Source organism: Ischnura elegans, chromosome 2 (genome assembly GCF_921293095.1).
Source record: "Ischnura elegans chromosome 2, ioIscEleg1.1, whole genome shotgun sequence".
In the NCBI taxonomy this organism is placed as follows: domain Eukaryota; kingdom Metazoa; phylum Arthropoda; class Insecta; order Odonata; family Coenagrionidae; genus Ischnura; species Ischnura elegans.
Window position 1 is genome coordinate 116,638,946 of NC_060247.1, and position 26,158 is coordinate 116,665,103.

Genomic DNA, 26,158 nt, shown 5'->3' on the forward strand with positions numbered 1-26,158 from the left:
CCCCCTAGGAGCAAAAATCGCAAATGCCTTCAAGAAAAACAATATTTTTTTCAAGCAAATAAATTTTAAGAACTAATTAACAGCTGTTACAGTTTCCATAAAATGTTAGTTTCATTCACAATTTCCATCTTACCTATAACTCGAACAACCATGGCTTGCCCTCCCCCACCCAGGAATTTTGATCCCGGTTGCGCCCTTGGTTGTAAGTTATACGTGATGATTATAAAAATGATATTGAATTCAATTTTAATTTGAAATAATTAAGTTCCAAAGAACGTGAAATATCAAACAGTGTCACAGAGACTATGAGCTCCCGCGTCGCGAAACCGAGACGTGAGGTGCGATCGAAAAATTACGTTCATTTTCGCGGCCGCAAACTTTTTTCCAAGACTTTTGTTTTATATTCTTTAACTACCTCTAGTAAATACTCTGACGAAAAGAAGGAGAACCGTTTTTTCTCTGAATAAAATATCGTCCACTTTATGTCAGGTTTTGCCGGAAAAAAATGGTCCGCCATTATTCGACATTATACCAAACCAATATTAACCCAAATATTAAAAATGATATAAAACGTAGATAAATTACCGTATTATTGGAATATAATGTTTTTATCTCATTAAAATTCTTCCAAAACTCTGCCACCATCTAAATTCTGTAGTTTTTCCAAGAAATACGAGATCGCGCGGTATTTTGGAAATTTGGTCATGTTTGTTCCTTTTTATCATAGCAACGGCTGGGATCTATGAAAATTGACTTATTGTGTTATGATCACTATTGATTTTAAAGCATATGCACTAAGTTTCAAGTTTTTACCACAAAAAAAGCAAATTTGGACTTGTCCTGCTTTTTCCGATCTCGGACCACTGTGCGCCTTGTCGTTCGTAACAGACCCCTTTGAAAATTAAATCTCCTGATAGCAACTCCGCCATTGCCGTGAGCCCTCTATAACATACTTACTCCATTATACATTACGACAATATAAGGAAAAGTTTTTCACCAGTACCACCCATTATCACCGATCATAACAATGTAAACAACACATCGACCTTAATGATAACACGAAAATGGGACGAGATCACTGGAGTTCAGGCTGCACTTCAGTCATCTGCTTGATCGTCATATCAGTCTTCGTCCCTCTGCCATGTGGATATGATGAACATGCGTTGTGAATAAGAAGTGGTTGTGACGGCTTGCTGTTAAAAGTTTTCCCTTGCGGAAGTTGTGACCTGCGTTAGTCATTTAGTTGTATTTAGTCGAAAATAATGGCTTCCCCCTGGAGGTTGATATGTGTTTTCATCCTCTTGACAATTGAGTTATTGTAAGTAGTAGCAGATTTACAAGGACCTAGGTGTAAACATTTATATGTGAAAGACACGGAGGTCGCTCATGGTCGAAGTTTTGTATTCAATAGAGACTCTTCTGTAGAGGGTGGCCTCATAAACGGGAGCAATATCGAGCCACAGCTTGAGCACTTTAAAAGACCGTCTAATCATAATGGCGAGATAATATCAGTGGTATGTTCGTTAAAAGTGTATCTTAATGTTCTATAATAATGTCTAATTTTATGCTTAGAAAACTGCTAGGATTACGATTTCCAAATCGCGTCGCATTGTGTGGTGATCAGCTGTTACTCAAACATTTTATATTGTGTTTTTATAATCATGAACTTAAGGGAAGTGGTTGGTCGTTATTTACCCTTAACATCCTTATCCGTATCACTTTCAGGTCAATAGGCTGAACGACAGTCACCAGCAGCTGATGGTGCATTTTGCTGGTGAAGAATCCGATGTCATCATTTGTCTCGCCAGGGACCAAACTCCTGATCGCGGCAAACCGTCATCCGTTCTTATTTCTTATGATTACGGAACAACGTTTGAAAATAAAACCCATTTCTTCTCGTTGCAAGACCAGTCAGGTGACTACGCTAATGTGGATAAATTCTACAATCATCCCAAGTATAATAAGCATGTGAGTGCACTTAATATCTAAATAGGTTTAGGCATGAAGATATATTTTTCAGTATGACCAGATTCAATTCATAATGTGTGTGAACCATTTGGTGTTGTCATATGGATGCTAAGTTAGGGTAAAGGTTCTGTTTTGTCCAATTATGCATTGGAATAGGAGCATACTTTACTTCATGAAGTATGGGACTGGCATTCACGTATGGACTCCCTATTGTTCATACACCATGAATTTGAATCCATGCATTGTTCATTCTCTAATTGTAATGTTCTTCAAATTGTTACTTGCAGTATGTTTTTAAAGACAGCACGAACAGGGTTATATATACAACCAAAGACCATGGAAAGCACTTTGAAATGGTTAAGTTGAAATTCCATCCCACTGATATATCTTTTAATGAAGAAGAACCTCTCACTTTTCTGGCTTACGACAAAATTGACCCTCAGAAAAAGGTATTGCTATTATATATTGTTTTCTTGACAAAAGCTGGGAAGGCAGTCTGTTGCAACACACGTGTTAAATCTTATGTTACAGCTGTGGGTCACAAAAGATTTTGGGAGCACTTGGACGCTCGTTCAAGAAAATGTGAAAGCTTACTTTTGGTCAAACCTCCCTGGAGAGAAACTACTTTTGTATGTGGAAAGAGAGGAACCCAACGGCTCTTCAACTGTTCTTTCTTCACCATCATACTTTCAAGATGAGGAACTCACTAAGGTTGTCCTCAAGGATGTGGAGGACTTTGAAGTTCGGGAAGATTTTATGTTTGCTACTAAAAAGGCTGGAGAGGTCAGAGTTATTGTTCATATTATTAAAATATGCCCCATTATTTACTTAAGTTCATTGCTAAATGAAAATGGTGCAAATATTCTGATAATTAATTTTCACTTTTCAGGAAAATCTGGACCTTTATATATCTCATAAGAGGAAACCTTTTGTGAAGGCTCTATTTAATTCTGAATCGAATAACTTAAATTATCACGTAGTAGAAGTGTCAGATGGGAAAGTGTTTGTGGCCGTTGAGCATGATAGTGATTGGCAAGTCAATTTATATGTGTCTGACAGAGTCACTGAGGATGGTATGCTGTTCACCCTATCTCTACCGAAGATATTATGCTTCTTCCCGCATAACACCTGGAAATTCACATGGCTCAGGTAAGTGTCTCGCGAAGCTGGAATAGTGGGGCAATTATTTGTATGAAGAAACTCAGCTACGGGGAGGTTGTTATTGTTTCGCAATTTCCGATCGTTAGGGCTTCTCATGAAACTGAGTGAGCCACAACTGAAACTTATGCAAATTCCAAGGAATGGTTAACTAAAATCTAAACATACCATGACCATTAAGTTCCCGACATCTTTACGCGGTCATCTTTTTAGTAGGTATTAAAAAATAAATTGACGTTGTCATGCCCATCATATATTTCAGTGTTACCCATTCTATTTTTTTCTTATGTAAGCTAGCTAACTCTTGCCCATTCTCAAGACATGCTCCCACTTCTTTCTCAAATTAAGGGTTTTGGGGAATCTATGTAGAGAGATAGCTTTTGTGTCACAATTGCTGGTACGCCGCCGCACATTTTCTTTCTCATGAAGTCTTCCGTCTACGTTTTTCCATCATAACGCTATTGATATTCGGCTGAGAGAGAATTGCTGGCATAGTGCCAACTGGTTGTTGTTTCACACCAAACTTACTAAAGCAACCGATCATCTATTCGGCCATGACACCTATTTTATCACTGCCACCTGTGTTCACTTTCTCATGCCAATGGGTGGACGGGAAGGAGCGCGATTCCTCCATCTTTCAAGCAGCTAGGCTACGAATGAGGGAGTCAAGGATAAACATGCCAGATCATTCTATATTTTGACTTCCTTGCCATCAAAGCGACGCCGGGAGAGCTATCTACATCTACAAAATCCATCCTTGTGAATAAATGTTTTCTTGGCGAAGCATTTTAGCCTTCAACTACCTGTGCTGAGAGTACATAAGTACATCTAGACCGAATTTTGCATTGATACCATTACTTCACAAGCAAGATCTTGACATGACTGAGATATTTCGCGATGGTCCTATACCAAAGATTTCCTTGGCATAGGATCACATATATCTTAGCTAAATATGCTTGCGGAGCCCTCGGGGCTCCGAACACATGGACTATGAAGTGCCTTTCGGTATGGTATGCTCTCTTAAGTATCAAATAATGGTATGCTCTCTTAAGTGTTAAATTCATACTTAAACCTAGGGTGTTTTTAAAATCTATTTCAGTGTTTATGTTAGTATGGTGAAGCCATGTTCTTTCCCTTAATTTTTCTGCCTTATTATTTAAAAGTATTTCCTGCTTTTAGACTCTGCAGCAGACGTTGTAACTACGATGACGTGTAGCTTTATTGCTGTCTCGTATAATACAAAATTATTTTCGGTTCATTGGATAGTGTGGTATTGTAAATGGCTAGAATAGGTTTTAAATAAACTTGTTAATACTTATATAGGTAAAAAAATATCAGAAAAAGATACTTCTAAAACTGGTGAATTTACCGCTAATAACTCACAACGTTTTCAAGCTCAAGTCGATTTTATATTGAAACGGAAAGAGATCTGCAAGAAACTTAAGCTAGCAAGGTCTCTGGTGCGGAAAAGTATGTGGAGTTTTCATTCTGCACTATTTTATGAAAACATGACAGTTTTCAAAGTTAGCATGGCATTACACTGGGTCAACCTCTTTAGGGAGACCTACTTGCTAGAGTTGAATTTGGTTTTATTTTAATTAATATCATTGAATATACACAAGGACATTGTTACGCCAACTATGCCATCATTCAAGAATGTAGAACCTTTAAATTTAGCAGTAAATGGAGCATAGATTTAAGCCTTAAAGCATTTCACACTTTTCTGCCGAATTGCAGTGATGAACTCCTCTCAGGCTCCACCGACATTGGTGTTTTTTTGTAATCAGCGGACAGTCTAGATTGGTGTGCCATTGGCTTTTTGAAAACATTGATAATTTTTATTTTGGGATCGAAGCATTACCTGACCCTCGAGTGTTTTTGCATTGTGCAAGATTTCTCGATATACATTGACTCTATTTTCTCTAAAATATTGGCAAGTTAAATGTGCTTTTCGAATGAATCACGTTTCAGATTTTTGGGTTTCAGATATAGCATCATATATAACTTTTTGAAACTAAAATCGTGATGGTGCAAGCAGTATAGATAGTACTTTCCACTTTCGTAAAATATTTGCATCACAAACTGCCACCGCTAAATAACTTATAAATTTGGCATAAATGCTTGGACCACGAAGCCAAAAGTTATTTATGAAAATGGTTTTGTAATTTCAAAATTGGTGGTATAATTTTTAGGAGGCTGAATGTGCAAAGTATGTTTCAGTCATGATAGAATGGTTTTACAAAATGCGTACAGGTGTATTGAAATTTACATAAATTCTATGTATATTGAAAATGAAAATATTTAGTAATAATACGTACTATATCTGAGAATCGGGTAAAATAATACTATATTAAAGACAAGGAATAAATGAGTGAAATAATAAAATACATGGGAGAAGTATACTAATGCCTTTTTGTATTTGCTTTCTAGTGGTGTCACAGACAAGTCTTTTGCTGATTTCCACAAGGTTGACGGTTTAAGGGAGATATATATTGCTTCCCAAATCTCAAGCATATCTGTGACGGGCGTAAGACCTGAGCACCTCACAACCGTCATCACATTTGACATGGGTGGCAAGTGGAGGCCCCTCAAGCCCCCTAAAGTTGATAACGAAGGGCAGCCAATCAATTGTTCAATGGTGAGGGCTCTCTCTCTCAGAAAGAGATTCCACGCCAATCTATTTGATTCCTTGCTAATCACTTCTAGATTGCTATTTATTACACTGGGTACTGTTTTGTTTTCAGTTGTATTGTATCTATCACTGAGTTATTTGTTTTGCAAATGATAATAATTTGAGGCTTTGTCAAGGACAGTAATCAATCTAATATTTTAAATCATTTGCATATTATTTTTATCCTATTATCAATTTATTTAGAAATTACTGAACAAAGTCACTCTTTCATGATTTCTTTTGAAATTTTTTACATTCCAATCTGGGTGATGATGAACGTGAAGAACGGTCATAATTTGTGCCAGGCGCAGTCTTAATCATTGACATGTGTCCTATTCCACTCAGATTATAATTTTACATATATGATTATTATAGATGATTGCATAATATTTAGAATATCTCACAAGTTATTTCTCTGCATTAATTGGTATCAACCGTGTCATGAATTGTATTTTGCATGCCATTTGTTTACGCTTCTAATAAGCCCAAACAGAAGCAATTAATGTTTTGCTGCCATTGCTATAGTAGAGCTTCAAGCCATTGCATTGCTATGTTTAAAAACATATTTTCGTGGCTAGTATAGAAAACCATAAAAATTAAGAGAAATTAAAATAACTCTGAGTACTGCCAACGCCAGCCTAAGATGGAGGCTACGATATGTATGTCTGAACTAAAGACCCTGCGCAAACCAGCATCCTATTGGTTGTAGATTTAAATACCAAAAGACCAAATTATAATGGTCAGATCATAATACTTCTACCCTACTGACCTTTCTTATGCTGCAGGCAGATGGGTGCTCGCTGCATCTGTTTCAGCGCTTTAACCAGCTGTACCCAATGACTCACTCGGTGCCCATCCTGTCGTCAAAATCTGCACCCGGTCTCATCATGGCTACAGGCACCATTGGCAAGTCACTCAAAGGCCAACCCAGCGTTTTCCTCAGCAGAGATGCTGGACTAACATGGCATCAGGTAAGGACCCTTTCAATCACTGCTTACATGCCATGTATGTGTGTAATATGTATTACCTACAGCCAGATCTAATTCATTTTCCTGTTAAAGTTATCCTGACCTTCTCACGCGCTCATTTGCCTCCTAACCCTTTGTAGAATGAAACTGGCATTTATTCATGTGTGTGATTTCCACTTTCCAGTTGCTGAAAGGTCATAATTTCTTTCACTTTGGTGATCACGGAGGAGTCCTGGTGGCTGTCAGATACTCCAAATTCCTTGGCCGGACTAGGGAACTGATGTACTCCACTGATGAGGGGGAGACATGGAATTCATTTGAATTTTACATTGATGACATTCGCATCTATGGACTGATAACTGAGCCAGGGAAGAATACGACCACCTTCACAATGATTGGCTCAGTCAAAGGACATCACCAGTGGCACATTATCAAGGTGGACCTTCGCAATGCATTCAGTGAGTCATCATTTCCTTTAGCTACTTATATAAATAATGTATCGGTTTATGATATTCTGAGTCTTCCAATTCCTAATATCCATGCCTCCCTCAGTCCCTCATCTAATCCCCTTTCCGCCGTTTCTTTCTTAACCCCATGTTTTCTTTTGCCTGTATCTCCATCACCTTCCCTCTGACATCTACTGCTTTATTCGCTTCAGGAAGCTTTAGCGCTTCAACTGCTGTGTTTAATTATGATCTACTATTTTTTCACTTATATTCAGTATTTCACTAGTCCTTAAAGTCCTTATTCTTTCTTCACTTGATTTGCCTGCTGCTCTTTGCAGAGGGCTATTACCGGGCATAATATTAAGTTTTCTTGATTTTTTCGTTGTTGGCTATATTTCACAGCTTTGAATAGCTTGCATTTTATAATGCTTAGGCCACCTCCTGGTGCGGAGCATGCCTCTGATTGGACCTTTCTTGACCAGTCCTGTTCAAAATCGGTCACTACGTTTTGCTGAGGTAGAATCCGATGTCCGTATTCATCTTCTTCCTCTCTAGTTTGTTTTTAATTGCCTCCTTCACGAGTCTGTCCTCGTATATGTTGGCTTAGCACAATATTCTTACCTCGTAAAATTAAACTTTTTGGACGTGAAGGAGGCAATTTCTACTGAAAGTTTGAAATGTTTCTCTTTCATTATGATTTTAGATTTTTTCATAATCAATCGAGCGTCCTGTGTCTTCGTGTTCTGCCATTTCCAAATTCATTGAGCACCCCAGTCATATGGCCCGTTTGTGGTCTTCCAGTCCACTGTTGACTGTATGTCCTATTTCTTCGAAGTATTTCTTGGCACAAGTTTCGCTGAGGACTTCGTACTCTTCTTCAATTTGAAGCTATGTCCTGTCCTTGTCATTTACTGAGATGTATTATGCTTGGATGTGGTGTTTGGAAATGGCCTTCACATCAAACTTCCGAAGTATGTCGCCGATCTTATCAGTCGTTCCTTTAATGGGAGGAAGGCTTTCTTTTGGCTGATGATATCGGTGTCCTCGGATATGTTCGTTTTGTCCTTGTTGGTAATATTTTTGAAATTGTGGGTGGACTTCTGCTTCATAGTTGATGAAGATACATTATTTGGGCCACTCAGCCGGATCTATTGTTTAATTAGTGAGGTCATAACCATGTTGAGTTGAACAGAGACACCGGATTGAGAATCAACAATACACATAACTGTTAAAGTTAATGGTAATAGTTTTAACGAAATTTTAACTTAAATGAACAAGGGAAACTGTTGAATTCTATAAATAAGCAAAAGGTTTTCTAGGGTAAAAAGTTGTTGACAAGTTACCCGTGCAGATGAGTAAATAAGTTAAAAGAGACAACAACATCGTGTATATTTAAGAAGAATAATTGAGTTACATGAGGTTATGGGATCGCAGCCACTTCGTCAAAAGTGAAAAATATGGATTTAGCAAAACATATCAAGACGCTGGCGGGTGATCGAGACTGGCCACTGTGGAAGAGGAAAGTTCGTGATTTGCTGGATTATCATGAAGGTGCTCTCAACGTCATTGACAAAAGGTTCGAGGAACCACGTGCGTTGGGTGAAGATGCGACGGATAAACAAATCAAGAAACACAAGATAAAGTCTGCTTTGTACCATAACGCGAACAGCTATGCAAAGTTAATGATTGCAAGCTCAGTGACAGATGAGGTCTATCAAAAAATTGTGGACAAGGAAACTGAGGTATGAGAGTTGGGTGGCATTGAAACAACTCCTCGAAGCTTCAATTAAGGACCAATTATTTCAAATCTGCACTGATTTCTTTGCTTTTGTTTGGACATCAGGAGAGGATGTATCAACGCACAACTCAAAGTTAAAGAGCCTGTGGTACGAGATAAATTAGTTTTAAGGCGAAGAGTGAGAACGTCATGCCAGAGGTGATTTTAATGAGTAAAGATTTGCACATTTTGCCGAGCACATTTCAGACATTCAAATCAAGTTCGATGTTGTTGATGAAAGACGATGTCAAATCTATTGAGGAAGTAACAAGCCAGTTGCGCATGTTTGAGAGGAATTGCAAGAAAAAACCCTACGAAGAAAATTCCCAGGAGGCACTTGTGGTCAAGAAGGACAAACAGAAGAGGGATAGTAATTTCGATCCGGGTTACAAAATTTCAAGAAAAGAGAACTGCTGCAATTATTGCTTCATTGGGTTAAGAATTGTGAGAAGTGGATTGCAGATGGAAGACGGGCGAAGAAGAAGGTTACAAAGGTTGCACACAGCAATGCAGTCGACATCAAATATGCACTAACCTTAGGGTGCAACGAGGGGTTTGCAACAGTGATGCATTCAACAGATTGGTGGATTGACAACGGAGCAACAAAACACGTAACAAATTCGTCTGCGTGATTCAGTGAATTTAAGGAGTTCAAGAGTTTAAAGTCAGTTAAAGCAGCGGGCCAAGAGAAGCTTCAGGCTGTTGGACGAGGGACTGCAAAGATTTTGTCCGAAGTGGAGGGCTAAGTTTTTCAATTGGAGCTACGAGATATTTGGTATGTACCTGATATTTCGAAAAACTTATTTTCTGTTCTTTCAGCTCATGACAGAAATAAGAACAGCAAGTTTTGCTCGGCGGAACCGAGGTGTTGGTTTCAAGTGAGCAACCAAACCGTTATTTGTGGATCAAGAAAAGTCGGAGGAATTCTCTTCAAAGATAACCGCGATTCTTCCAGAGAGTTAAGAAGGCGTAAATGTTACTGTAGCTGATGGTTCGGTACTGAAATTTCACTTAATTTAATACTTTCACTTTTAGTCATTTTACTTTCGAAATACCTCTATTTAAAGTTTTAATGAATCGGGATACAAAAATATCTCAGCTCACAGATATACAGCTTTAGTATCAAACGCAATGCGCATTAAATTTGGTGAGTATCAGATGACAACATTAGGTGTACAAGACATTGTGAATGTCAAGATTTCGATAATGTTCGCAGTTGAATAACTAAGTCACTCAAGGAAACGTGATTTTCGCAAGACAAATAATTGAATAAGAAATACCTTTAATTGCATTTATTCTCCATATTGCATTATATACTGCCTTTAATGCACCAGCTCACGGATAACAATGCACATTAAAAAGGGAAATTAACGGAAAAAGAACATAAACAAAAAAAGTTATCGCCATCACAAAAAATGAAAATAAAATCATTTTTAAGTTATTTTATGGAAGTCTTTTTTAAAATCTTTCTACTACAATCGTGTATCGCCAACAAGACACAAACTACTGTCAACAGCACGAATCATTCTTTAAAAATGGCATTATGTGCTCTTGTTAACTATGAAATTAATAACAACCTCAATTTCGTTATAATATACCGAAAACAATATGTAATTTCCTAACTTATATTTCTCCGCTTTTCATTTGAATACGCTTTGATGTAAACAGATTTTTGTTCATGTGAAAGGAAGACGTAAAGAAATAGACATTTCAAAAATTACTTTTTACATTTCCTACCTTTTCTTTATAAGTTTTTCGTTTTAATTCCTTTATCTTCTTTTCCAATTTAGATTATCTTGCTTGCATAAAAAAGGTGTTGCTATGATTATTTGTGTCTATGATCGCCGCGCCGCCATTGAATTTTGGTGGCCATTTTTGAACTAATCCCCATACTCAATTTTAATTGAATAGGCAGATAAATAATTGGAAATTTATTGTTTTCATAATTTTCCTGGGGTTTCCGACAATTTTAGAGGGGGTCTTTATAAGACTTTTTGTCGTATCTCGTCTCGTTCACCCCCAAACATCTGTATTATGAATGAATGAGTGAGAGGTCGTTAAGGGGCTATATAGTATATAGACTGAGCTCTAAAATGGGACTTTTTTAAATTGATGAATCCAAGAGTTATAACTATTTAAAGAGGGTAAGAAGTAATTGGTCAAATAATTGTTTTAACGAAATGTTCATTTAAATCAGGAAGGGAAAGTGTTGAAGTTAATAGTAATATTCTTTTTACGGAATGTTAATTTATATCAACAAGGGAAAGTGTTGAAGTTAATAGTAATTGTGTTTACGAAATGTTAATTTAAATCAACAAGGGAAAGTGTTGAAGTTTATGGATAAGAAAAGGGTTTTCAAGGGTAAAAAAATGTTGACAAGTTACAAGTGCAGATGAATAAATAAGATAAGAGGCAACAACATCGTGTATATTTAAGAAGAATATTTGAGTTACATGAATAACTCAGTCATGCACTACATTTCTCCAACTACCCCCTCCAGTCCTTGCTCCTCACCCCCTACGCTCACTTCTCCCGCTTAAAATAAAAAGTTAGCAGTGCCAAAAACCGCTACCATTTCCTTAAAGAATTGGCAGCAGGCGGCCACAAAACTTCGGGAAAAAATCTGATATACCATGTGGCATTCACCCATATATCCATAGGCGCATTTAGGGGGGTGTGCCCCCACAGATGCTTAAGAAATAGACAAGGTTTTTAACACGGTCATCATTGCGTTCTTTCTATGCTGTGCATTACGGACCCTCAATCATTTAATTTAACATTTATAACTTCCATATCAAAATAAAGAAAATATTTTCCATAGTATTTTTGCATTTTGTTTTTAATCTTTATTATGGGAATACCAGTCAGACTCTTGTGCCATAGCCACCGAGAGAGAAGGCCCGATCACAGGTGACAGTTTTGGCTCTGACGTCAGCACTAATAGTGCTGTGTTATGTCGGCTGCTGCTGGAGATCACGTTGTTAACGTGCAAATTTACGTTACGTTTTACCACATTTCTGGGATTTTTGTGGTGCCATTTGGTGAAAATTGGAGTTTCTGAGGATAGAGAAGTTTCCTTTATTCTTGAATTTCATTCCTCGGCTTCAGAAACGTGTTTGTGAGGAATTTATTTTATAACAAAAATGCCTTCCCAGAGTGTAGTGCCATGATGCGAAGAAAACTTCCGGACTGGACCCTAAGTTCAAGTGTATAGTTTTCGAAAAGATTACTTGAAGACCAAGTTGAATTGGGCGATCAAGAGAGACAATTGCACCACCAGGAGAAACAGTAAGGTATGTACCCTTTCTCGCTGTAGTTATTCGAATGTAATTTCTGGCCAGATGTGGCTTGGGGATGTTGATAAATGACTCCAGTACTGAAAGTGGTGATTAAAAGTATTGAGGCCGCAGTTCATTAGAAAATTCTTGTATTTTAGTTGTCTTTTTTCGTTCAATGAACGTGTGGTTGAAGGAGTTACGGGGAATTAGCTGCCGAGTTTACAGGATTCTTCATAGCTTGCCCTTTGGTGTGTTATTCGTCGGATACTCAGTAAAAATGGTTATTTCTTTATACTTTAGCAATTTATATTTTAAAAGCTAGGTTATTTTCGATGAAGCTACCATAGTCATTTTATTTTTGGCGTAGTGCCTTATATTAAAGAGGAAAGCACATACATTTTTAGCAATTCTTGCTTTTAGATTAACATCATCTTATGTATATGCATAAAGCGTTTAATCATGAGAAATATACTGAGTCTCGTCAGGAACTTATATAGGTTATTTGTGCGTCTTGACCGCCGTAAAAGGAAATATGCGTTTTTCTCTAACAATCGTGCGTGGTGCGATGAACCGATGATTTTCTCGGAACCTGCAAATGATTTTCTTATTGACTGAGTAAAATAGGCATAAATTACCTATTAATTATTAAATTCCTTTTTCATTACTGATTGAACCAGCGTGGCAGACAGCACCATGACTACTTGCTCTGGCGGTAGCATTACAATGAGTGGCCTCACACGCCAGCGATCGGGTATTCTCTCTGGTGGCTATGCTTGTGCCCTCCCACCCCTGAGAAAAATCCTGAATCCACCCCTGCATACATCATTATTAAACCAGATATCCAGTAGTTTAAAATGCCAGATTTTACGTTCTTCTACTGTATCTTTATTTTGCTTGTCTTAAATGATGGAGCGATGATGATTCTTTGATTACCCACCACCTACATCTCACATTTACGGAATAAAATTGTAAAAATGCATTAAAAAACTCTGAGAATGGGTGATTGGAATCATCAGTGTTCATAGTCATGCAATAAAACATTCTGAATGAGAATTTATTTTATAAATTGATGCATAAATCTCTTTAAATATCACACACAAATTGCTAATTATATTTTATTTTCCTACGTTTTTAGCTGTTTTATGAGAAGTGTTTTCCAGCCTTTTTTGGGAAGAGAATATTATCTTGATGAAAATTATTTTTGTTGCCTGTGACTCCTCTTAGCCACGAATTCTATTTTTTACTAATAGAAAACTGTTCTTATCAGTATAGACTCTAAAAGTACAAAAAATGGGCAGGTTCTCGTTTAGTATTCTTTCGCTTTTAGCATTAAAATCTCCGGCCTGTGCTGACTGGGAAGTTAACTTTTGAGCAGAGAGAGCTATTTTCTAGATTTGGACTATCAGTCACAGTTCGCAGTGATGATGGACCTCCATTCATGTCATTGGAATTTAAGACCTAATGCAACAAAATGGATTTAGATATAAATTTTTACCTGTTCACGATCCTCAGTCCAACGGATAAGCTTGAATTTAGTAAAATTTTACTTACTTTCCAGAAAAATGTTGATATCAAAGTAGCCTTAAATATGTCGCGGCTCCAGCGACAGTCTCGGTTACGCAGGAGACCTGGGATCGGGTACTCATGGCGCTGAGGGAAACAAAAGGCCGGAATGGGAATTTTAAAACGCCCGGGGGGTGCGTTTATTGGTTTCAGAAAGCTACAGGAGGGGGGGTTTGTAATGGCGGGCGAGGTCCGCGGCTGCTTCTTCCGCGTGGCTGGGTCCGGCTCTGTCCGGAACTGCCTCTCTGGGAATCTCCGTGGATCCACGACAACTCTGGCGGGGGTTCCGGCGTTGGCGGCGGGTCCAGGCGCTACGGCGGGGTCATACAGTGGTCCCAAATCGAAAAAAGCTGGCCAACAGTCATTTTTTCGACTTCTTACGAGGAAGTTTTGAATTATGTATTCGGATTCTAATGGATATGGACTATACATTTCGTACCTGATAGGTCTGTGTGATTTCTATGCTGACCTGTGTAACCCGTCAAGCATGGGCATGTTCAGCCTAAAACGCCCGAGGCGTAGAAATAGTCGATTTTAGTGTCATTCAACTTAATAAATTACTATTTTAATTTCAAGGGAATCATTCGTCAATTTTTATACGGAAAGTTAGCATATTTTTACAATATTATACTATTTTGTGTTCGTTTCAGAATTTATTATAACAATATTTAATTATTTATAATGTTAGCTATTTTAGAGCCTATTCTTAGTCAAATGTGTCGATATAGTTTTGTGCCCCTCCGTTCCCCTCGAAGATTCCTATGCTGAATCCTTAGAAAGAGTATATACAACAAGATGGAGAACAAAAATCTTGCCTATACTTGCCTATCCGACATCTAGAGGGTTTTAAGTTGAGCGATGTACCGCTCCGCTGAGGGCGGCTGGCCGGCGGGAGACAGTGGCATTATCGTTCAAATATTCCTGTATCGGTGGTCAAACTTCCATGGTGTATACTTACATAATTGTTAGTATAATTCTACATGCTGTACGATTACATACATCAAGTGCTTCACGCCTATCGTATGCACACTTCTTGTTTGTGCACTCACCTTCAAATATTCATGAAACCAATTAGGGCCGGTTTTCATGCTCTTAATGAGAAACATTATGAGTGATCAAAAGCGACTACTTAAGTCAGTATGCCAGAACCTTACAGTAACCACAAGATGCTTTCCTTTGCAAAACTTTCCTCATATTTTTATAGAGAAGAGATCCCTTACATGCCGTACAGCGTTGTCAGCACGTTATTCCGAAATAAGGTATTGGCGATAAGAGAAATAAATGCTCCCTAATGCCAAGAATTGTTCACAGGATCATTTCAACAGCCAATAGACGTAGATAGGATTGAATTCGGAGGGAAAAATTCATCTAAACGCACCAATGGAGCGTGCATCTTGCAAGTGCATTTTTTAATAATAATGGAATGAGGATGACGGCCTCCTTCACCAGAGCCATTGCATGGATGTGTTGAATATTACCCACTCAGTTTTATTTAATGATTTTCTTATTGAACAAGTGCTGTGCTCCGAACTGTGTTAACACGGCCTACTCGAGAAACTTCTCCTGTCCAGATAATTAAAGCACTTGGTTTGCCAATGTTTGGCATTCAAATTTCAGGATGCGCCGGAAACTCAGAGGCAAGTCTATATAAGCTTTTATATATTTTATTCAGTGTCAACTCATAATTTCCGGTTTAGTATTTGTTAAAAATAGACAACTTTTAGAAATCACATTCATCGTTTCAGCCGTAAATACACCTTAAAATTTGAATTATGGGTGCCGCAATTTTTTTCGTACCTTGCGGTATACAATAAAAATACAGAGAGAAAAGAATATTCATAAGCGAAGAAGAAGGAATATGTCGTGGAATATTTGAAATTTTGACTAGAAATGAAATCAAGCATGCAAAAAATATTCTGACGCGTTTTTGCGTGAAGAATGTTTTCTCGAAATACCTAAGAAAGTGGAATCAAAGGTCGAGGACAGATGAACATTTCAAAGAGACGTTCAAAAGCTGGTTGCAGAAGGAAATGAAATTCCCTCCAAAAGTATATCAATATCTCCCTCTCGCATCTAGTGAGTGCAAATGATTAACGTGTACGCACAGTCGGCGAATATATGCAGTGTATAAAAATAATCACTCATTAATCTCAATCATCATATTTTTAAAAGTGGAGTTTTAATTCAGGATTTCATTTTTGACAAGTTGATATTACGTGTAAATAGAAAATTATAATCAATAAGTAAGAAATATTGGACCCGTTTCCATAATTTTGAAAAATCTACGAACAAATCTTTATGTGTATGAAAAGTAATTATTAATGTAAATTGCAATTTTCACGACAGGTAACTATAAAGACTTGTCCATACACTTACAGTGATTTTAAAATCTCTATCCTGCGGCTATGAGATAAATAATGAAGCCTTCAGCCAGTATTGCATTGAAATAGCTGAGCTGTACATCGTTTATGGTTGGTATTATATGCTGCCCATTGTACATAAAGTGCTGACACATGGGACAGCAATTCCCAAATCTTACAATTGTTTGAATCCTTTCTTACAAGTGAAGTTTTAACGGAGGAAGCATTGGAGGCCAGGAACATAGACATGAGGAAATTCCGAGTGCAACGTACAAGAAAATCCTCAATAATGTTAAATTATGAAGATATCTTTCGAAGGCTCCTTTAAATAATCGAATCATACATTTTAATTACATCAGGAGTTACAAGAAATGAAGTCAGCCTATCAGGTTAGGTGAAAATTTGCTAATTTTAACTGATATGCAGAGCGAAAATGAGTCCGATGGGGTGATATAGGACGACTATTCTTTTAAAATTAGTTTTTTGTGATACATGAAAGCGATTTTATTGCAATTACAACATTATTTTCCTCAATGTTCTTAATATCAGTCATTTTATTTCATCTAATGTGACTTATCAAGTACATGGAAGCCAAAAAATGAGTGAGTGTGAGTATTTTTTTCCGATTTTGTTATCTCACCGACTATGCCGATGGTCGCGGGTTCGAATCTCACCAATTTCTTGTCGTAAATTCTATAATGGGTTTTAACAACAATTTGTACATCTTTTGCCTTAAAATTATACTAATTTAGCTCTCCATGAACACCAAGTTATCGCCAATCGCAATGACATCTATATCGAGATTTTCTAAAAATTGTTTAACCCGCAGTTTACGGGCATCCGGCTGGATGAGGGGACGAAACGTCAGCGCCTAGTGGCAGAACCTCAGAGGATAAGCTCGCTCAGGTTCGCAGTTAGGCCGCCTAAACCGTGACTGACTTCCACAGCCTCGGCCTCGGGCACGGCGTTTTATACCCAATCCTGGCCTCCCTCCGTCCAATGAGGGCGCTCCGCTTGGTCACGAGGTGACGCGTTCAATGAGAAGGAGGTGGGATGGGAAGGTTCGTGGTGTAGACTAGGGGTGCGTTCCGAATCACGCATCATGTGCATCGATGCGCATCAGACCGTTCCGAATCAAGCATTGATGCGCATTGATGCGGCCCTGCATCGAGCATATTTCGAGGTTTCGGAAGCATCAACTCGCATCGGCTCGCACCAGAAATTCTTGATGCGGATGATGCGAAGGCGAAAATGGGCGCAACCTTTAAAATTGTGACTGGTGTTTTGTGTTTGCATAGGGTGTTTACACGACAATATTGTGCTTCTACGATCATAGGAAAGAGTTGAAGGAGTTATAGTTATTTGTTTTTGTAATAATAAGTCCATAGAAAATGGAAAATGGGGAAATCTATTTCCGATGCGTTGAAGTGTGCGTGTATGTAACTTGTTTACAACCGTTATTAATTTCATTGGTGGTAAAAATGCCAAATACGATCTATAATTTCACACATTGAAATGCAGGCGTGGTGGTTTTAACCGTAATTTTGCTTCTGTACGCTAACTTGTGGAAATTTTCGACATTTAAACGTTATATTGTGAAAAGATTAGTTGAGAAGCTACAGCAGGGAGTGTTTATAGCACAGAGACTGTGGTTTATAGTATAATAGTATCTTCAAAATAGCTATATAAGACTTTGTTCGTCGGAATATTAGAATTGCTTACGCTTTGTATAATCTCACTGGTCTATCATTTGAAGGCATATATGTTGCAAATTATTGCTATTTTGACAAACGTTTATTACTTATTTAATATGCGAAACTATACATTCATTGCAAGTGAATTTGCTCGGTAGGTACTAAAATTATTTTCCCCTGCTAAAGAGATTAGTTCACGTTATGGTACCACTAGTAAAGGGACATTCAGGGTAGTGATGGCGTGATAAATAACATCATCAATTAATTTATTTATGCAAGGATCATGGATGTGTGCTCGATTTACAGTGATGTGTGTGCTTGAAGAACCCCATCGAGTTGATTGAGTATTCAGTGCAATTATTTTTTCATAGTGTGTGATTTGGTAAGCCCGGATAAATACGTATTGCAGTACTGCAGTTAGTTTATAAATTGGCTCCAAATACTCTTTAATCGACGCATTGATGACGCGGCCAACTTATTTTCAGTGTCCTCCTAAATGCTATTTATCTAAAGGCAGACTTCTATTAATGTTATCAAAAGTAATGGGTTTCCAAAATGGTTCTCAGTTGAACTTTGGTATTTGTCTTAAGAAGCTGCATCATCAAACATTGAAAAGTAAACAAAAACATTGAAAATCGAAAATCACCATAACTATAGTGAATACCGGTTTTCAATGTTTACGTTCAATTTTCTGTCATAATTACACCATATAAAATTTTGTAAGATCAGAAGGAAATGCTAAATTCTATTTGATGTATGCCACTCTAGTAAATGGACAATGCCCAACTATCCAATCCACAAAATGTACTTCATTTTATTGTGATTTAGACTTTTTTATGGACTCAGAACAGTTAAATATGTACCTATGTTGAAAAATGAGACATTGACCTACACTCCAAGAACTATTTTAACATGTTGTAGCTATTTATTTCTTAACTTTGCTACTAGGTCACAAGCACAACAACCTCCCTTCAACTATAGTTGCTTCCATCAGCTACAAAATTCTATTCATTAATGCAGTTCAAATGCTTACCATTGTTAAGCCCATTTGGAAGCACATTTGCTACCGTATTTTGGTGACATGACAGCAATTATTTTTTTCTATGGCAACAGAGTTTTTAACAAAATTATGTCTAACCTCTGTTCTTTGACCTTCCATCTCCACAATTTGCATTTTTTACTGCAAACTGGTCATCATTTGCACCACATCAGTACCAAGTTTTTCAATGCAGTTCTTTCCAACCATTTCTTTAATAATTCTGGAGAGTACAATACCATTTTTTGCTCAAGCTGCCTAACTTACATACTCGCCTTCTATTGTATACATAGCCACTGCACAGCACTGCTTTTTGTTTTCCCAAGCTACACTGCTCCATTAACTATAGTACAGGATACTCAATCTATTTTGTCAATGGCAAAGTCAGCATTTGTGTATCCCTCCAGAAACGTTCCTGACTTAGATGCCTAGTATTGCATTGTAAAATCATCAATAAACCTTCTTAACTATGACACTGCAAAGACGAGATCTGGCCTTGTACAAATCATTGCATACATAAGACAACCAATCAAAACTAGAAATGGAACATCAGGAAAAGTTTTTGGGTCACTTCAGGAGCTACATTCAAACCTGCTTCTATGAGACAAAAGTTGATTGCAGGTCAAGTTAGTAGATGACAAGGAGATTATGTGATCCGGTAATTTTCGAGCCACTCCATTTTATAAAGAAAGCGTCTCTTCTGCTTCTCCTCCTTCGCTTCCATACACTGACTCATTTTATTGATTACTCTCAAAACTAGTGTTTACATGAGTTGGAACTTTGTCATTACCCTCACAACTTGATTCAGGGATGGAGTCTTCATTACTTGATATTCCCCTCACTACTTGGGTACCTTTGTGAGTTCAGCACTGCCATTCTATCCGCTGTCAGGTTGAGACAAGTAACTAATTATCCCTTATCCCCCTAAGAGCCTAGGTAGAATAAATGGGTTACCAAGAGATATTTGTACTGGTTTGAGCTCCCTAAACATATTTACAAAGAATACTACATCACATGCTTCGATGAATCTTCCTGCAATGTCAGGGTCAGCCAAAAAATACCATTTTTGACTTCTCACCATTGCCAATACTTTTTGGTTTTGGCATCCAGCATCTTTAATTGCTCTTTAGCCACATAAGCATAGACAATACATCCAAATATTTTTAGATGTCATCGATTAAATTTTCGTTCACACCATCTCTCCTCAGATAATGCATTCCCTCGTGCTTTGGATGGTACTGTTTCGAGATATACAGCTGCTCAACAAGCTTCAACCCAATAATATTTTAGTAAATTGGTGCCAGAGAGTATGTACCTAGCTATTTATTTGTTCAGCTAATCAGTTCTGCTTGAATATTATAAGATTTAGTAGTTTTATCTTTTATCGCACCTGCCCTTAACTTCCCCTGTTATGCCTGACCCATATATTCACCCCCCTTAACTTCCCCTGTTATGCCTGACCCATATATTCACCCCCATAATCTGTATGCAGGCATTTCATATTGTTCCCTGTCTCATTCTCCATGCTGGCCTTAAAAATTGTATAGCATTGTAGGACTAAATGAGACTCCTTACTTTTAATAAAGAAAACAAAATCCTTTCTTGTGCAATCATCAGTGTAGGTGAGCATATATTTTACATAAATAGTATACATATATTTTCACCTAAGATACCATCAGACCACATAATTCTGAGAGGATCAGACTTAATTTATTACATACTGCATCCATTCTAACACTTATCTCGAATAATTTCTTTGCTAACTTGCCATCAACATATGCTATACAAGGTTGAAATTTATTATTAGAGAGGCAATCCACACCACTGACAACCCCATTATAACCTGCATGTTACTTTGTCTCAAGTCTGCTACTCTTGTGCCACAGACTTAGTAAACAGTCCTCTACTACTTCCACAGTCAATCCTATGTAACAAGTTGCATTACTTTTACTTTCTGAATTACATACTGTTTCAAATCTTGGCAACATATGCCATTTTCTTCAAAACTAGTGGCTAGATCACTCCTTCAAAGTAAATTTGCTCCGAAAGATCTGGCATCAAATCAGCTGTACCCAGATTCATTAAACAAGACAGCTGTGTCTCTTTAACTAGCTTGCTTACAGACAGTACATTGGTTGATGAATTTGTAACACTTTGATCTGGAGTATAGCACTTTACAGTGTGGGAACATGGGCACTTAGGGAGGAGAATGGGAGAGACTGGAGGTGTTCGAGATGTGGGTAAGGAGAAAGTGAAGTGGACTGAGAGAAGAAAGAAAGACAAACTGCGAGACATGTTGAGTGAGGAGAGGCAGCTACTGGATAGAATTCAAAGGAGATGGGAGGTATTGATTAGGCGAGTACTGAGCTGGGAGTGGGTGTTGAAAACACTATTAGAGGATAGAATGTTGGGTAAACGAAGGAGAGAATAAGATTTTTAGATAGCATGAAAAGGGTGAAGTTGTGAATTCAGGAGGGAAGTCCATGAGGGCAGGGGGGACTTTTGGAATGCTCCATGCAAACCTACCTTAATACCAAGCGGTAGAATACTTGTAAATAAAAATGTCTTCGAGTTTATTTTTAAGCATTATATATGCAGTATGAAAAAGCGTTTGTGAAATTTTTATCGAGGTTTTAAGTATTTGTTCCCGATTTTTATGAAAAAGAATTTGTTTTCAAGTCGTATATCTTATCGGAAAGCCATAAATTGACGTCTAGCAGCTAAATCTACGTACTATCGATCGTAAAAATCGTCTCTTCAAAACAATTTGACCCGTAATACTCACTGATGGCTGAGATATTTTATACACTACGCTTTCTTATTGACCGTTTTTCGAATTAGCTGCACTAATTCCCGTCAATTCGCTCAGTCTATCACAATTTTAAGTAAATATGAGTTGCAAGTAACGGCTTTGAACTTTCGAACGACCGTAATGAATATAATTAAGTATTAATATACGCATCAATAAACGTTTTTCGTCATCATAAGTACTATGCATATTAAATTTCGGCATATCAATCATTATGTTATCGCTTAACAACCCGAACTATCTTCCAGCACTGGTGCTTGCGGGTATTTTGAACGGCGGAATACTTCCCGCTCATATCGCATCAAGCCGTTCCGAATCACGCATCAGCATAAGCGCATCAATGCCTTGATGCAATTTCGGAACGGCTGCATCAAGGTCATGCGTTGATGCGCATGATGCGTGATTCGGAACGCACCCTAGGAGCGCGTTTAGCTGCGGGAGTGGCGAAATCACGTGGTGTGAGGGGAAGGCAGCCGGCTGGATTGGGGAAGGTTCATGGTGTGAGGAGAGCGTTCCGGTGGAGTGGGGAAGGTCACGTGGTGACGCCATCTTCACCGGGGGCGTGTGTTTTAAAGTGGGTTTTGTCCATGTTATATTCCAGCACAACAAATAGAATGCTTTTTGATTATAGAAGCCAGTTCTTTCCACCACAAATGAGACACCTCTGACTGACGACGATCGTCGTCCGCCGGGTGCTATCCAGTGACGCCGGACGACGATCGTCGTCCAAGTCCGCTCTCCCTTTCCAAGGCCATATACGAGAGACGCCGACCCATAGCGCTTCCGTTTCGCCCGTCAGTCGTTCATTAGCCCTCAGAGCGAGTGCATCGCCAGTAGCCGGAGCGATTCATCTCCAGGAAGTTTCCTACAGCTGTTTCTTTTCGGTGGTAAGTTACACTTTTTTTTGTTAATTATCACTCTCCTTTTGTGGTTTTAATGTGTACCGACCCCTTTTTAACGTAAAACAACTTTCGTATGTGGTAAAAATCATTAGTTGAAAGTTTTGCATTTTTTTATTTGCGATTTCCTCCTCCCCCCCCCTTTCACCCCCGCATTCTCCTCGTACCCATATTACGATGTCATCGGTGTTTTTTTTATATTTTTTTATAATGTTTTTTTGTAGATATATCGCTTGTGATAAAATTTTGAAATTGCATTTACAAAATAACTTCGTGAATGTAAAGTTGTTTTCTTTAATTGTATTTTAAAGCAGAGAAGTAAAGTGGTTGTTCAGTAAAATTGTTACATTATGTGAAAAAAATTTCCGTTTCGGACAGATACTCATTATTCTAGTTTAGATTGAGGCTATGCATTACAATGCATTCCGGACCATGTAATTACATTGTTGCATTTAATTTTACCAGGAATATGCTATTAGCAAATATTTTACGTTTTTTTACTAGTTTGTCTTCAATAGGTGATAATTTACAGTATTTTACTCCAGTCACTTGTAACTTGAATATTTCCTTTATGACATTCGATAAATATTTATCATCATTTGCGCTTGTTGTTATTGTAATTTTAATAAAAGTACTTTTATTGATTTGCTTCAATTTTGTCTGCTGATATTGTTTCTTTTTCTCCTGTGTATAGCAAACAAGTGGAAGCGAAATTTTACAAAACTTTCCTGCTAACTTCCGATCCAAGTGCTTTGGCAGTAAGGTACGTGATATCATAAACATTACACAATTATTACAGTGCTATGCGATGTTTTTTCTAGTTATACATTCATATAAACACGTACTTGTAAACATTCTTGTTTTCAGAAAGGAAACGCGGAGGTAACACGGAGGAATGGACCGCAAAGGGAAGGGACTACCGGGGAAAGGGGTCCCGAAGAAAGGGAAGCGGGGTGTCAAAAGCCCCAAGAAAACCACCCAACTCCCCTCAAAACCTCCCCTTCCAACCTCCAGCAGTAACCCCAGCCCTTCGAGTTCTGGTGAAAGCCGCCAGCCCCCTGACCCCTTCTCGTCCCCCAAGTCCGCAGCCATCGGCCTCGCGGTCATTTCCACCCCCAAAAAGGAAGAGAAGGGAGAAGAAAGAAGATTCGGGAGGGTGCTTTCCGCAGAGGAGATGGCGGAACTTCTTTCAATGGACGAAGAAAGCGAAGATTCCTCCTTCGGGGAAACGGAGTGGGCATCCTCGGAGGATGAAGAAGAAGGCAGGGTGGGTGATCCCTCAAGATATGCTTCTCCTTCCCCTCCTGGCCCTCTAGGCTCTCAGTCCCCCTTACGACGAGAACTGCGACAAGGAATTACACTTGGACGGACAAAAGACCAACCCACCCACAATTCCCCTTCACTGACACCCCTGGCCTCAATACGCAAGACTCAGGAGACGATTCCCGTAAGTTTTTGACCTCCTCATGGCAGATGACATGGTGGACTTGATAGTGACGGAGACAAATAGACAAGCAGACGTTTTAATTTCTGCTAATGTATTTCCCAGAGCAAGCATAACGAAGTGGGAGCCGCTCACATCGGTGGAATTTTTAACGTTTTTGGGGGTTCTCTACCACATGGGCACATGCCCATTGAGTAGAATAGCAGATTATTGGAGTGTAGACCCCCTTTTCAATTATCCTTGCTTTAGGAAATGCATTAGCAGGGATAGGTTCGCCGCGATCATGCAAGCTCTGCATTTTGCGAGTAATCCTGGTCGTGATGAGCCGCAACCGTCTGATCGACTCTACAAAATAAGGCCCCTTATTGACATTATTCATAGAACAATGGACGATATTGTGACCCCGACTCAAAGACTGTGCATAGATGAATCCATGGTTCTCTGGAGAGGTCGTCTTATCTGTCGTATGTATATGAAAGGTAAGCGGCATAGGTATGGGATTAAACTTTACATGCTCACTGAACCTTCCGGATTAGTTCTAAGATTTCTCGTTTACACTGGGTCCTCCGATTCTGATGTGGGCGGGCCGGGTCATGTTGACAATGTTGAATGGAAATTGATGGAGGGGAGATTAGATTCTGGGCGATCCCTCTTCATGGATAACTATTACAACAGCGTTGACTTGACCCACCGCTTGCTTGAGCGGAGTACCTATTGTACGGGAACTCTTAGATCTAATCGGAAGGGGAATCCACCTCACGTTCTTTCTAAAAAACTAAAACGTGGTGAAGTAGTGGATGCATTCAGTTCCGAAGGTGTCTGCGTGATGAAGTGGAAGGATAAGCGGGGTGTACTGATGATCAGCTCTGAATTTGGGAGTAAGCTGATCGATGCCCGTCGCCGGCGAGGAGGTGGCGTCACTTCCAAACCGGAGGCCATTGCTCGGTACAACGAGTCAATGAGTGGCATCGATCTCCATGATCAAATGATGTAATATTATCCCATTGAGCGCAAGACACTGAAGTGGTATAAAAAACTGGGCATCCACATACTTCACCTCGTTTTAGTGAATAGCTTTTTCCTATTCCGTAAAACCAACCCTAAATTTCCTCTCCATGATTTCCGCTTATCTGTAATTAGAACACTCCTCAGTCCGTCATATTCCGGACCTATTCCTCGTTCCTCTCCAGGGTCCTTGGATTGTCTAAGCACTTTCCGGAGACACATGTCATCGATCAAAAACGAAAACGTGTCCCTCAACGACGCTGCACGTTCTGTAAGTCTAGAGGGTTCAGGAAGGATACGGCATATTTTTGCCCCGCCTGTGAGGGATGCCCACCCCTGTGCTTGAAGCCATGCTTTGAAGCATTTCATAGAAATGTTCAATGTTAGTCCTCTCCATGTTTTAATGTATTAAATATTACATTTATACTTACTCCATTATTAAATGTTATGTAAAATTTAAGTATTAAATGATAATAATTTCAAAATATTTTTTATTTTGCCTGGTTTTCGGTCCCCCCACCATGTACCTGGTGAAAACCGTTGTTTCCTTTAGGGAGTGCAGAGGAAGAGCGAAAGATGTAAAATTGTATTGTTTCCTAACTTTGGTATTCCCTCCTGGAACGGGTAAGAAGCATTAGCCCAAATTCCTAGAAGATAGGGATCAGCACCCGGGTCGGGTTCGGGTGATTAGCACCTAGGAAGTTGTCGTCTAAACCCAATTTTTGTATCCACTTGGAATGTCGTCTCCTTCTCTGTATTACTCCTCCTTTGTTTGTTTCAACGCAAAAATATATTTCCCGGAAATTGCGCCGAAAAAATAAAAACGTATCTGAAAAATTATGCTTCGAAATATTTTATACGTTTTAGTTTCAATGAATGAAAAATCATTTTTTATATATAGATAAATGGTTAGAGCAGGTCCTTTTTTTCATTTGAAACAATATAATTTTGAAATTTGAGCGAATTTACTTTGAGACTCATGACAACTGAACATAATATAACTCATTATTTTCAGAAATAATAATTACGTATTGTTTTAAACAGAAATACCATTGTTAATGCTAAGATAAGTTTTTAAAGAA

General features: G+C 38.5%; 2 protein-coding genes across 9 annotated transcripts in view; both read left to right on the forward strand.

Moving 5' to 3' along the window:
- Positions 1-1,014: 1,014 nt before the first annotated feature.
- LOC124154469 (sortilin-related receptor-like) overlaps positions 1,015-26,158 on the forward strand; it is an 83,440-nt gene continuing 58,296 nt past the window's right edge. For 3 of the 8 annotated variants that reach the window (XM_046528218.1, XM_046528220.1, XM_046528221.1), the window contains exons 1-8: positions 1,102-1,514; positions 1,726-1,968; positions 2,256-2,417; positions 2,500-2,751; positions 2,858-3,117; positions 5,557-5,764; positions 6,583-6,768; positions 6,950-7,223. In XM_046528218.1, the coding sequence (XP_046384174.1) occupies positions 1,759-1,968; positions 2,256-2,417; positions 2,500-2,751; positions 2,858-3,117; positions 5,557-5,764; positions 6,583-6,768; positions 6,950-7,223 (1,552 nt within the window). In that variant the 5' untranslated portion in view covers positions 1,102-1,514; positions 1,726-1,758. Of the gene's footprint in view, positions 1,515-1,725; positions 1,969-2,255; positions 2,418-2,499; positions 2,752-2,857; positions 3,118-5,556; positions 5,765-6,582; positions 6,769-6,949; positions 7,224-26,158 lie in introns of all 8 variants that reach the window. The other 5 variants (XM_046528224.1, XM_046528225.1, XM_046528223.1 and 2 more) reach the window with 5 other exon arrangements.
- On the forward strand, positions 22,151-25,634 carry LOC124154470 (piggyBac transposable element-derived protein 4-like). The gene is made up of 3 exons (XM_046528226.1): positions 22,151-22,615; positions 23,322-23,390; positions 23,495-25,634. The coding sequence occupies exon 3, from the start codon at positions 24,094-24,096 to the stop codon at positions 25,063-25,065; it is 972 nt and encodes a 323-aa protein (XP_046384182.1). The 5' UTR covers positions 22,151-22,615; positions 23,322-23,390; positions 23,495-24,093; the 3' UTR covers positions 25,066-25,634.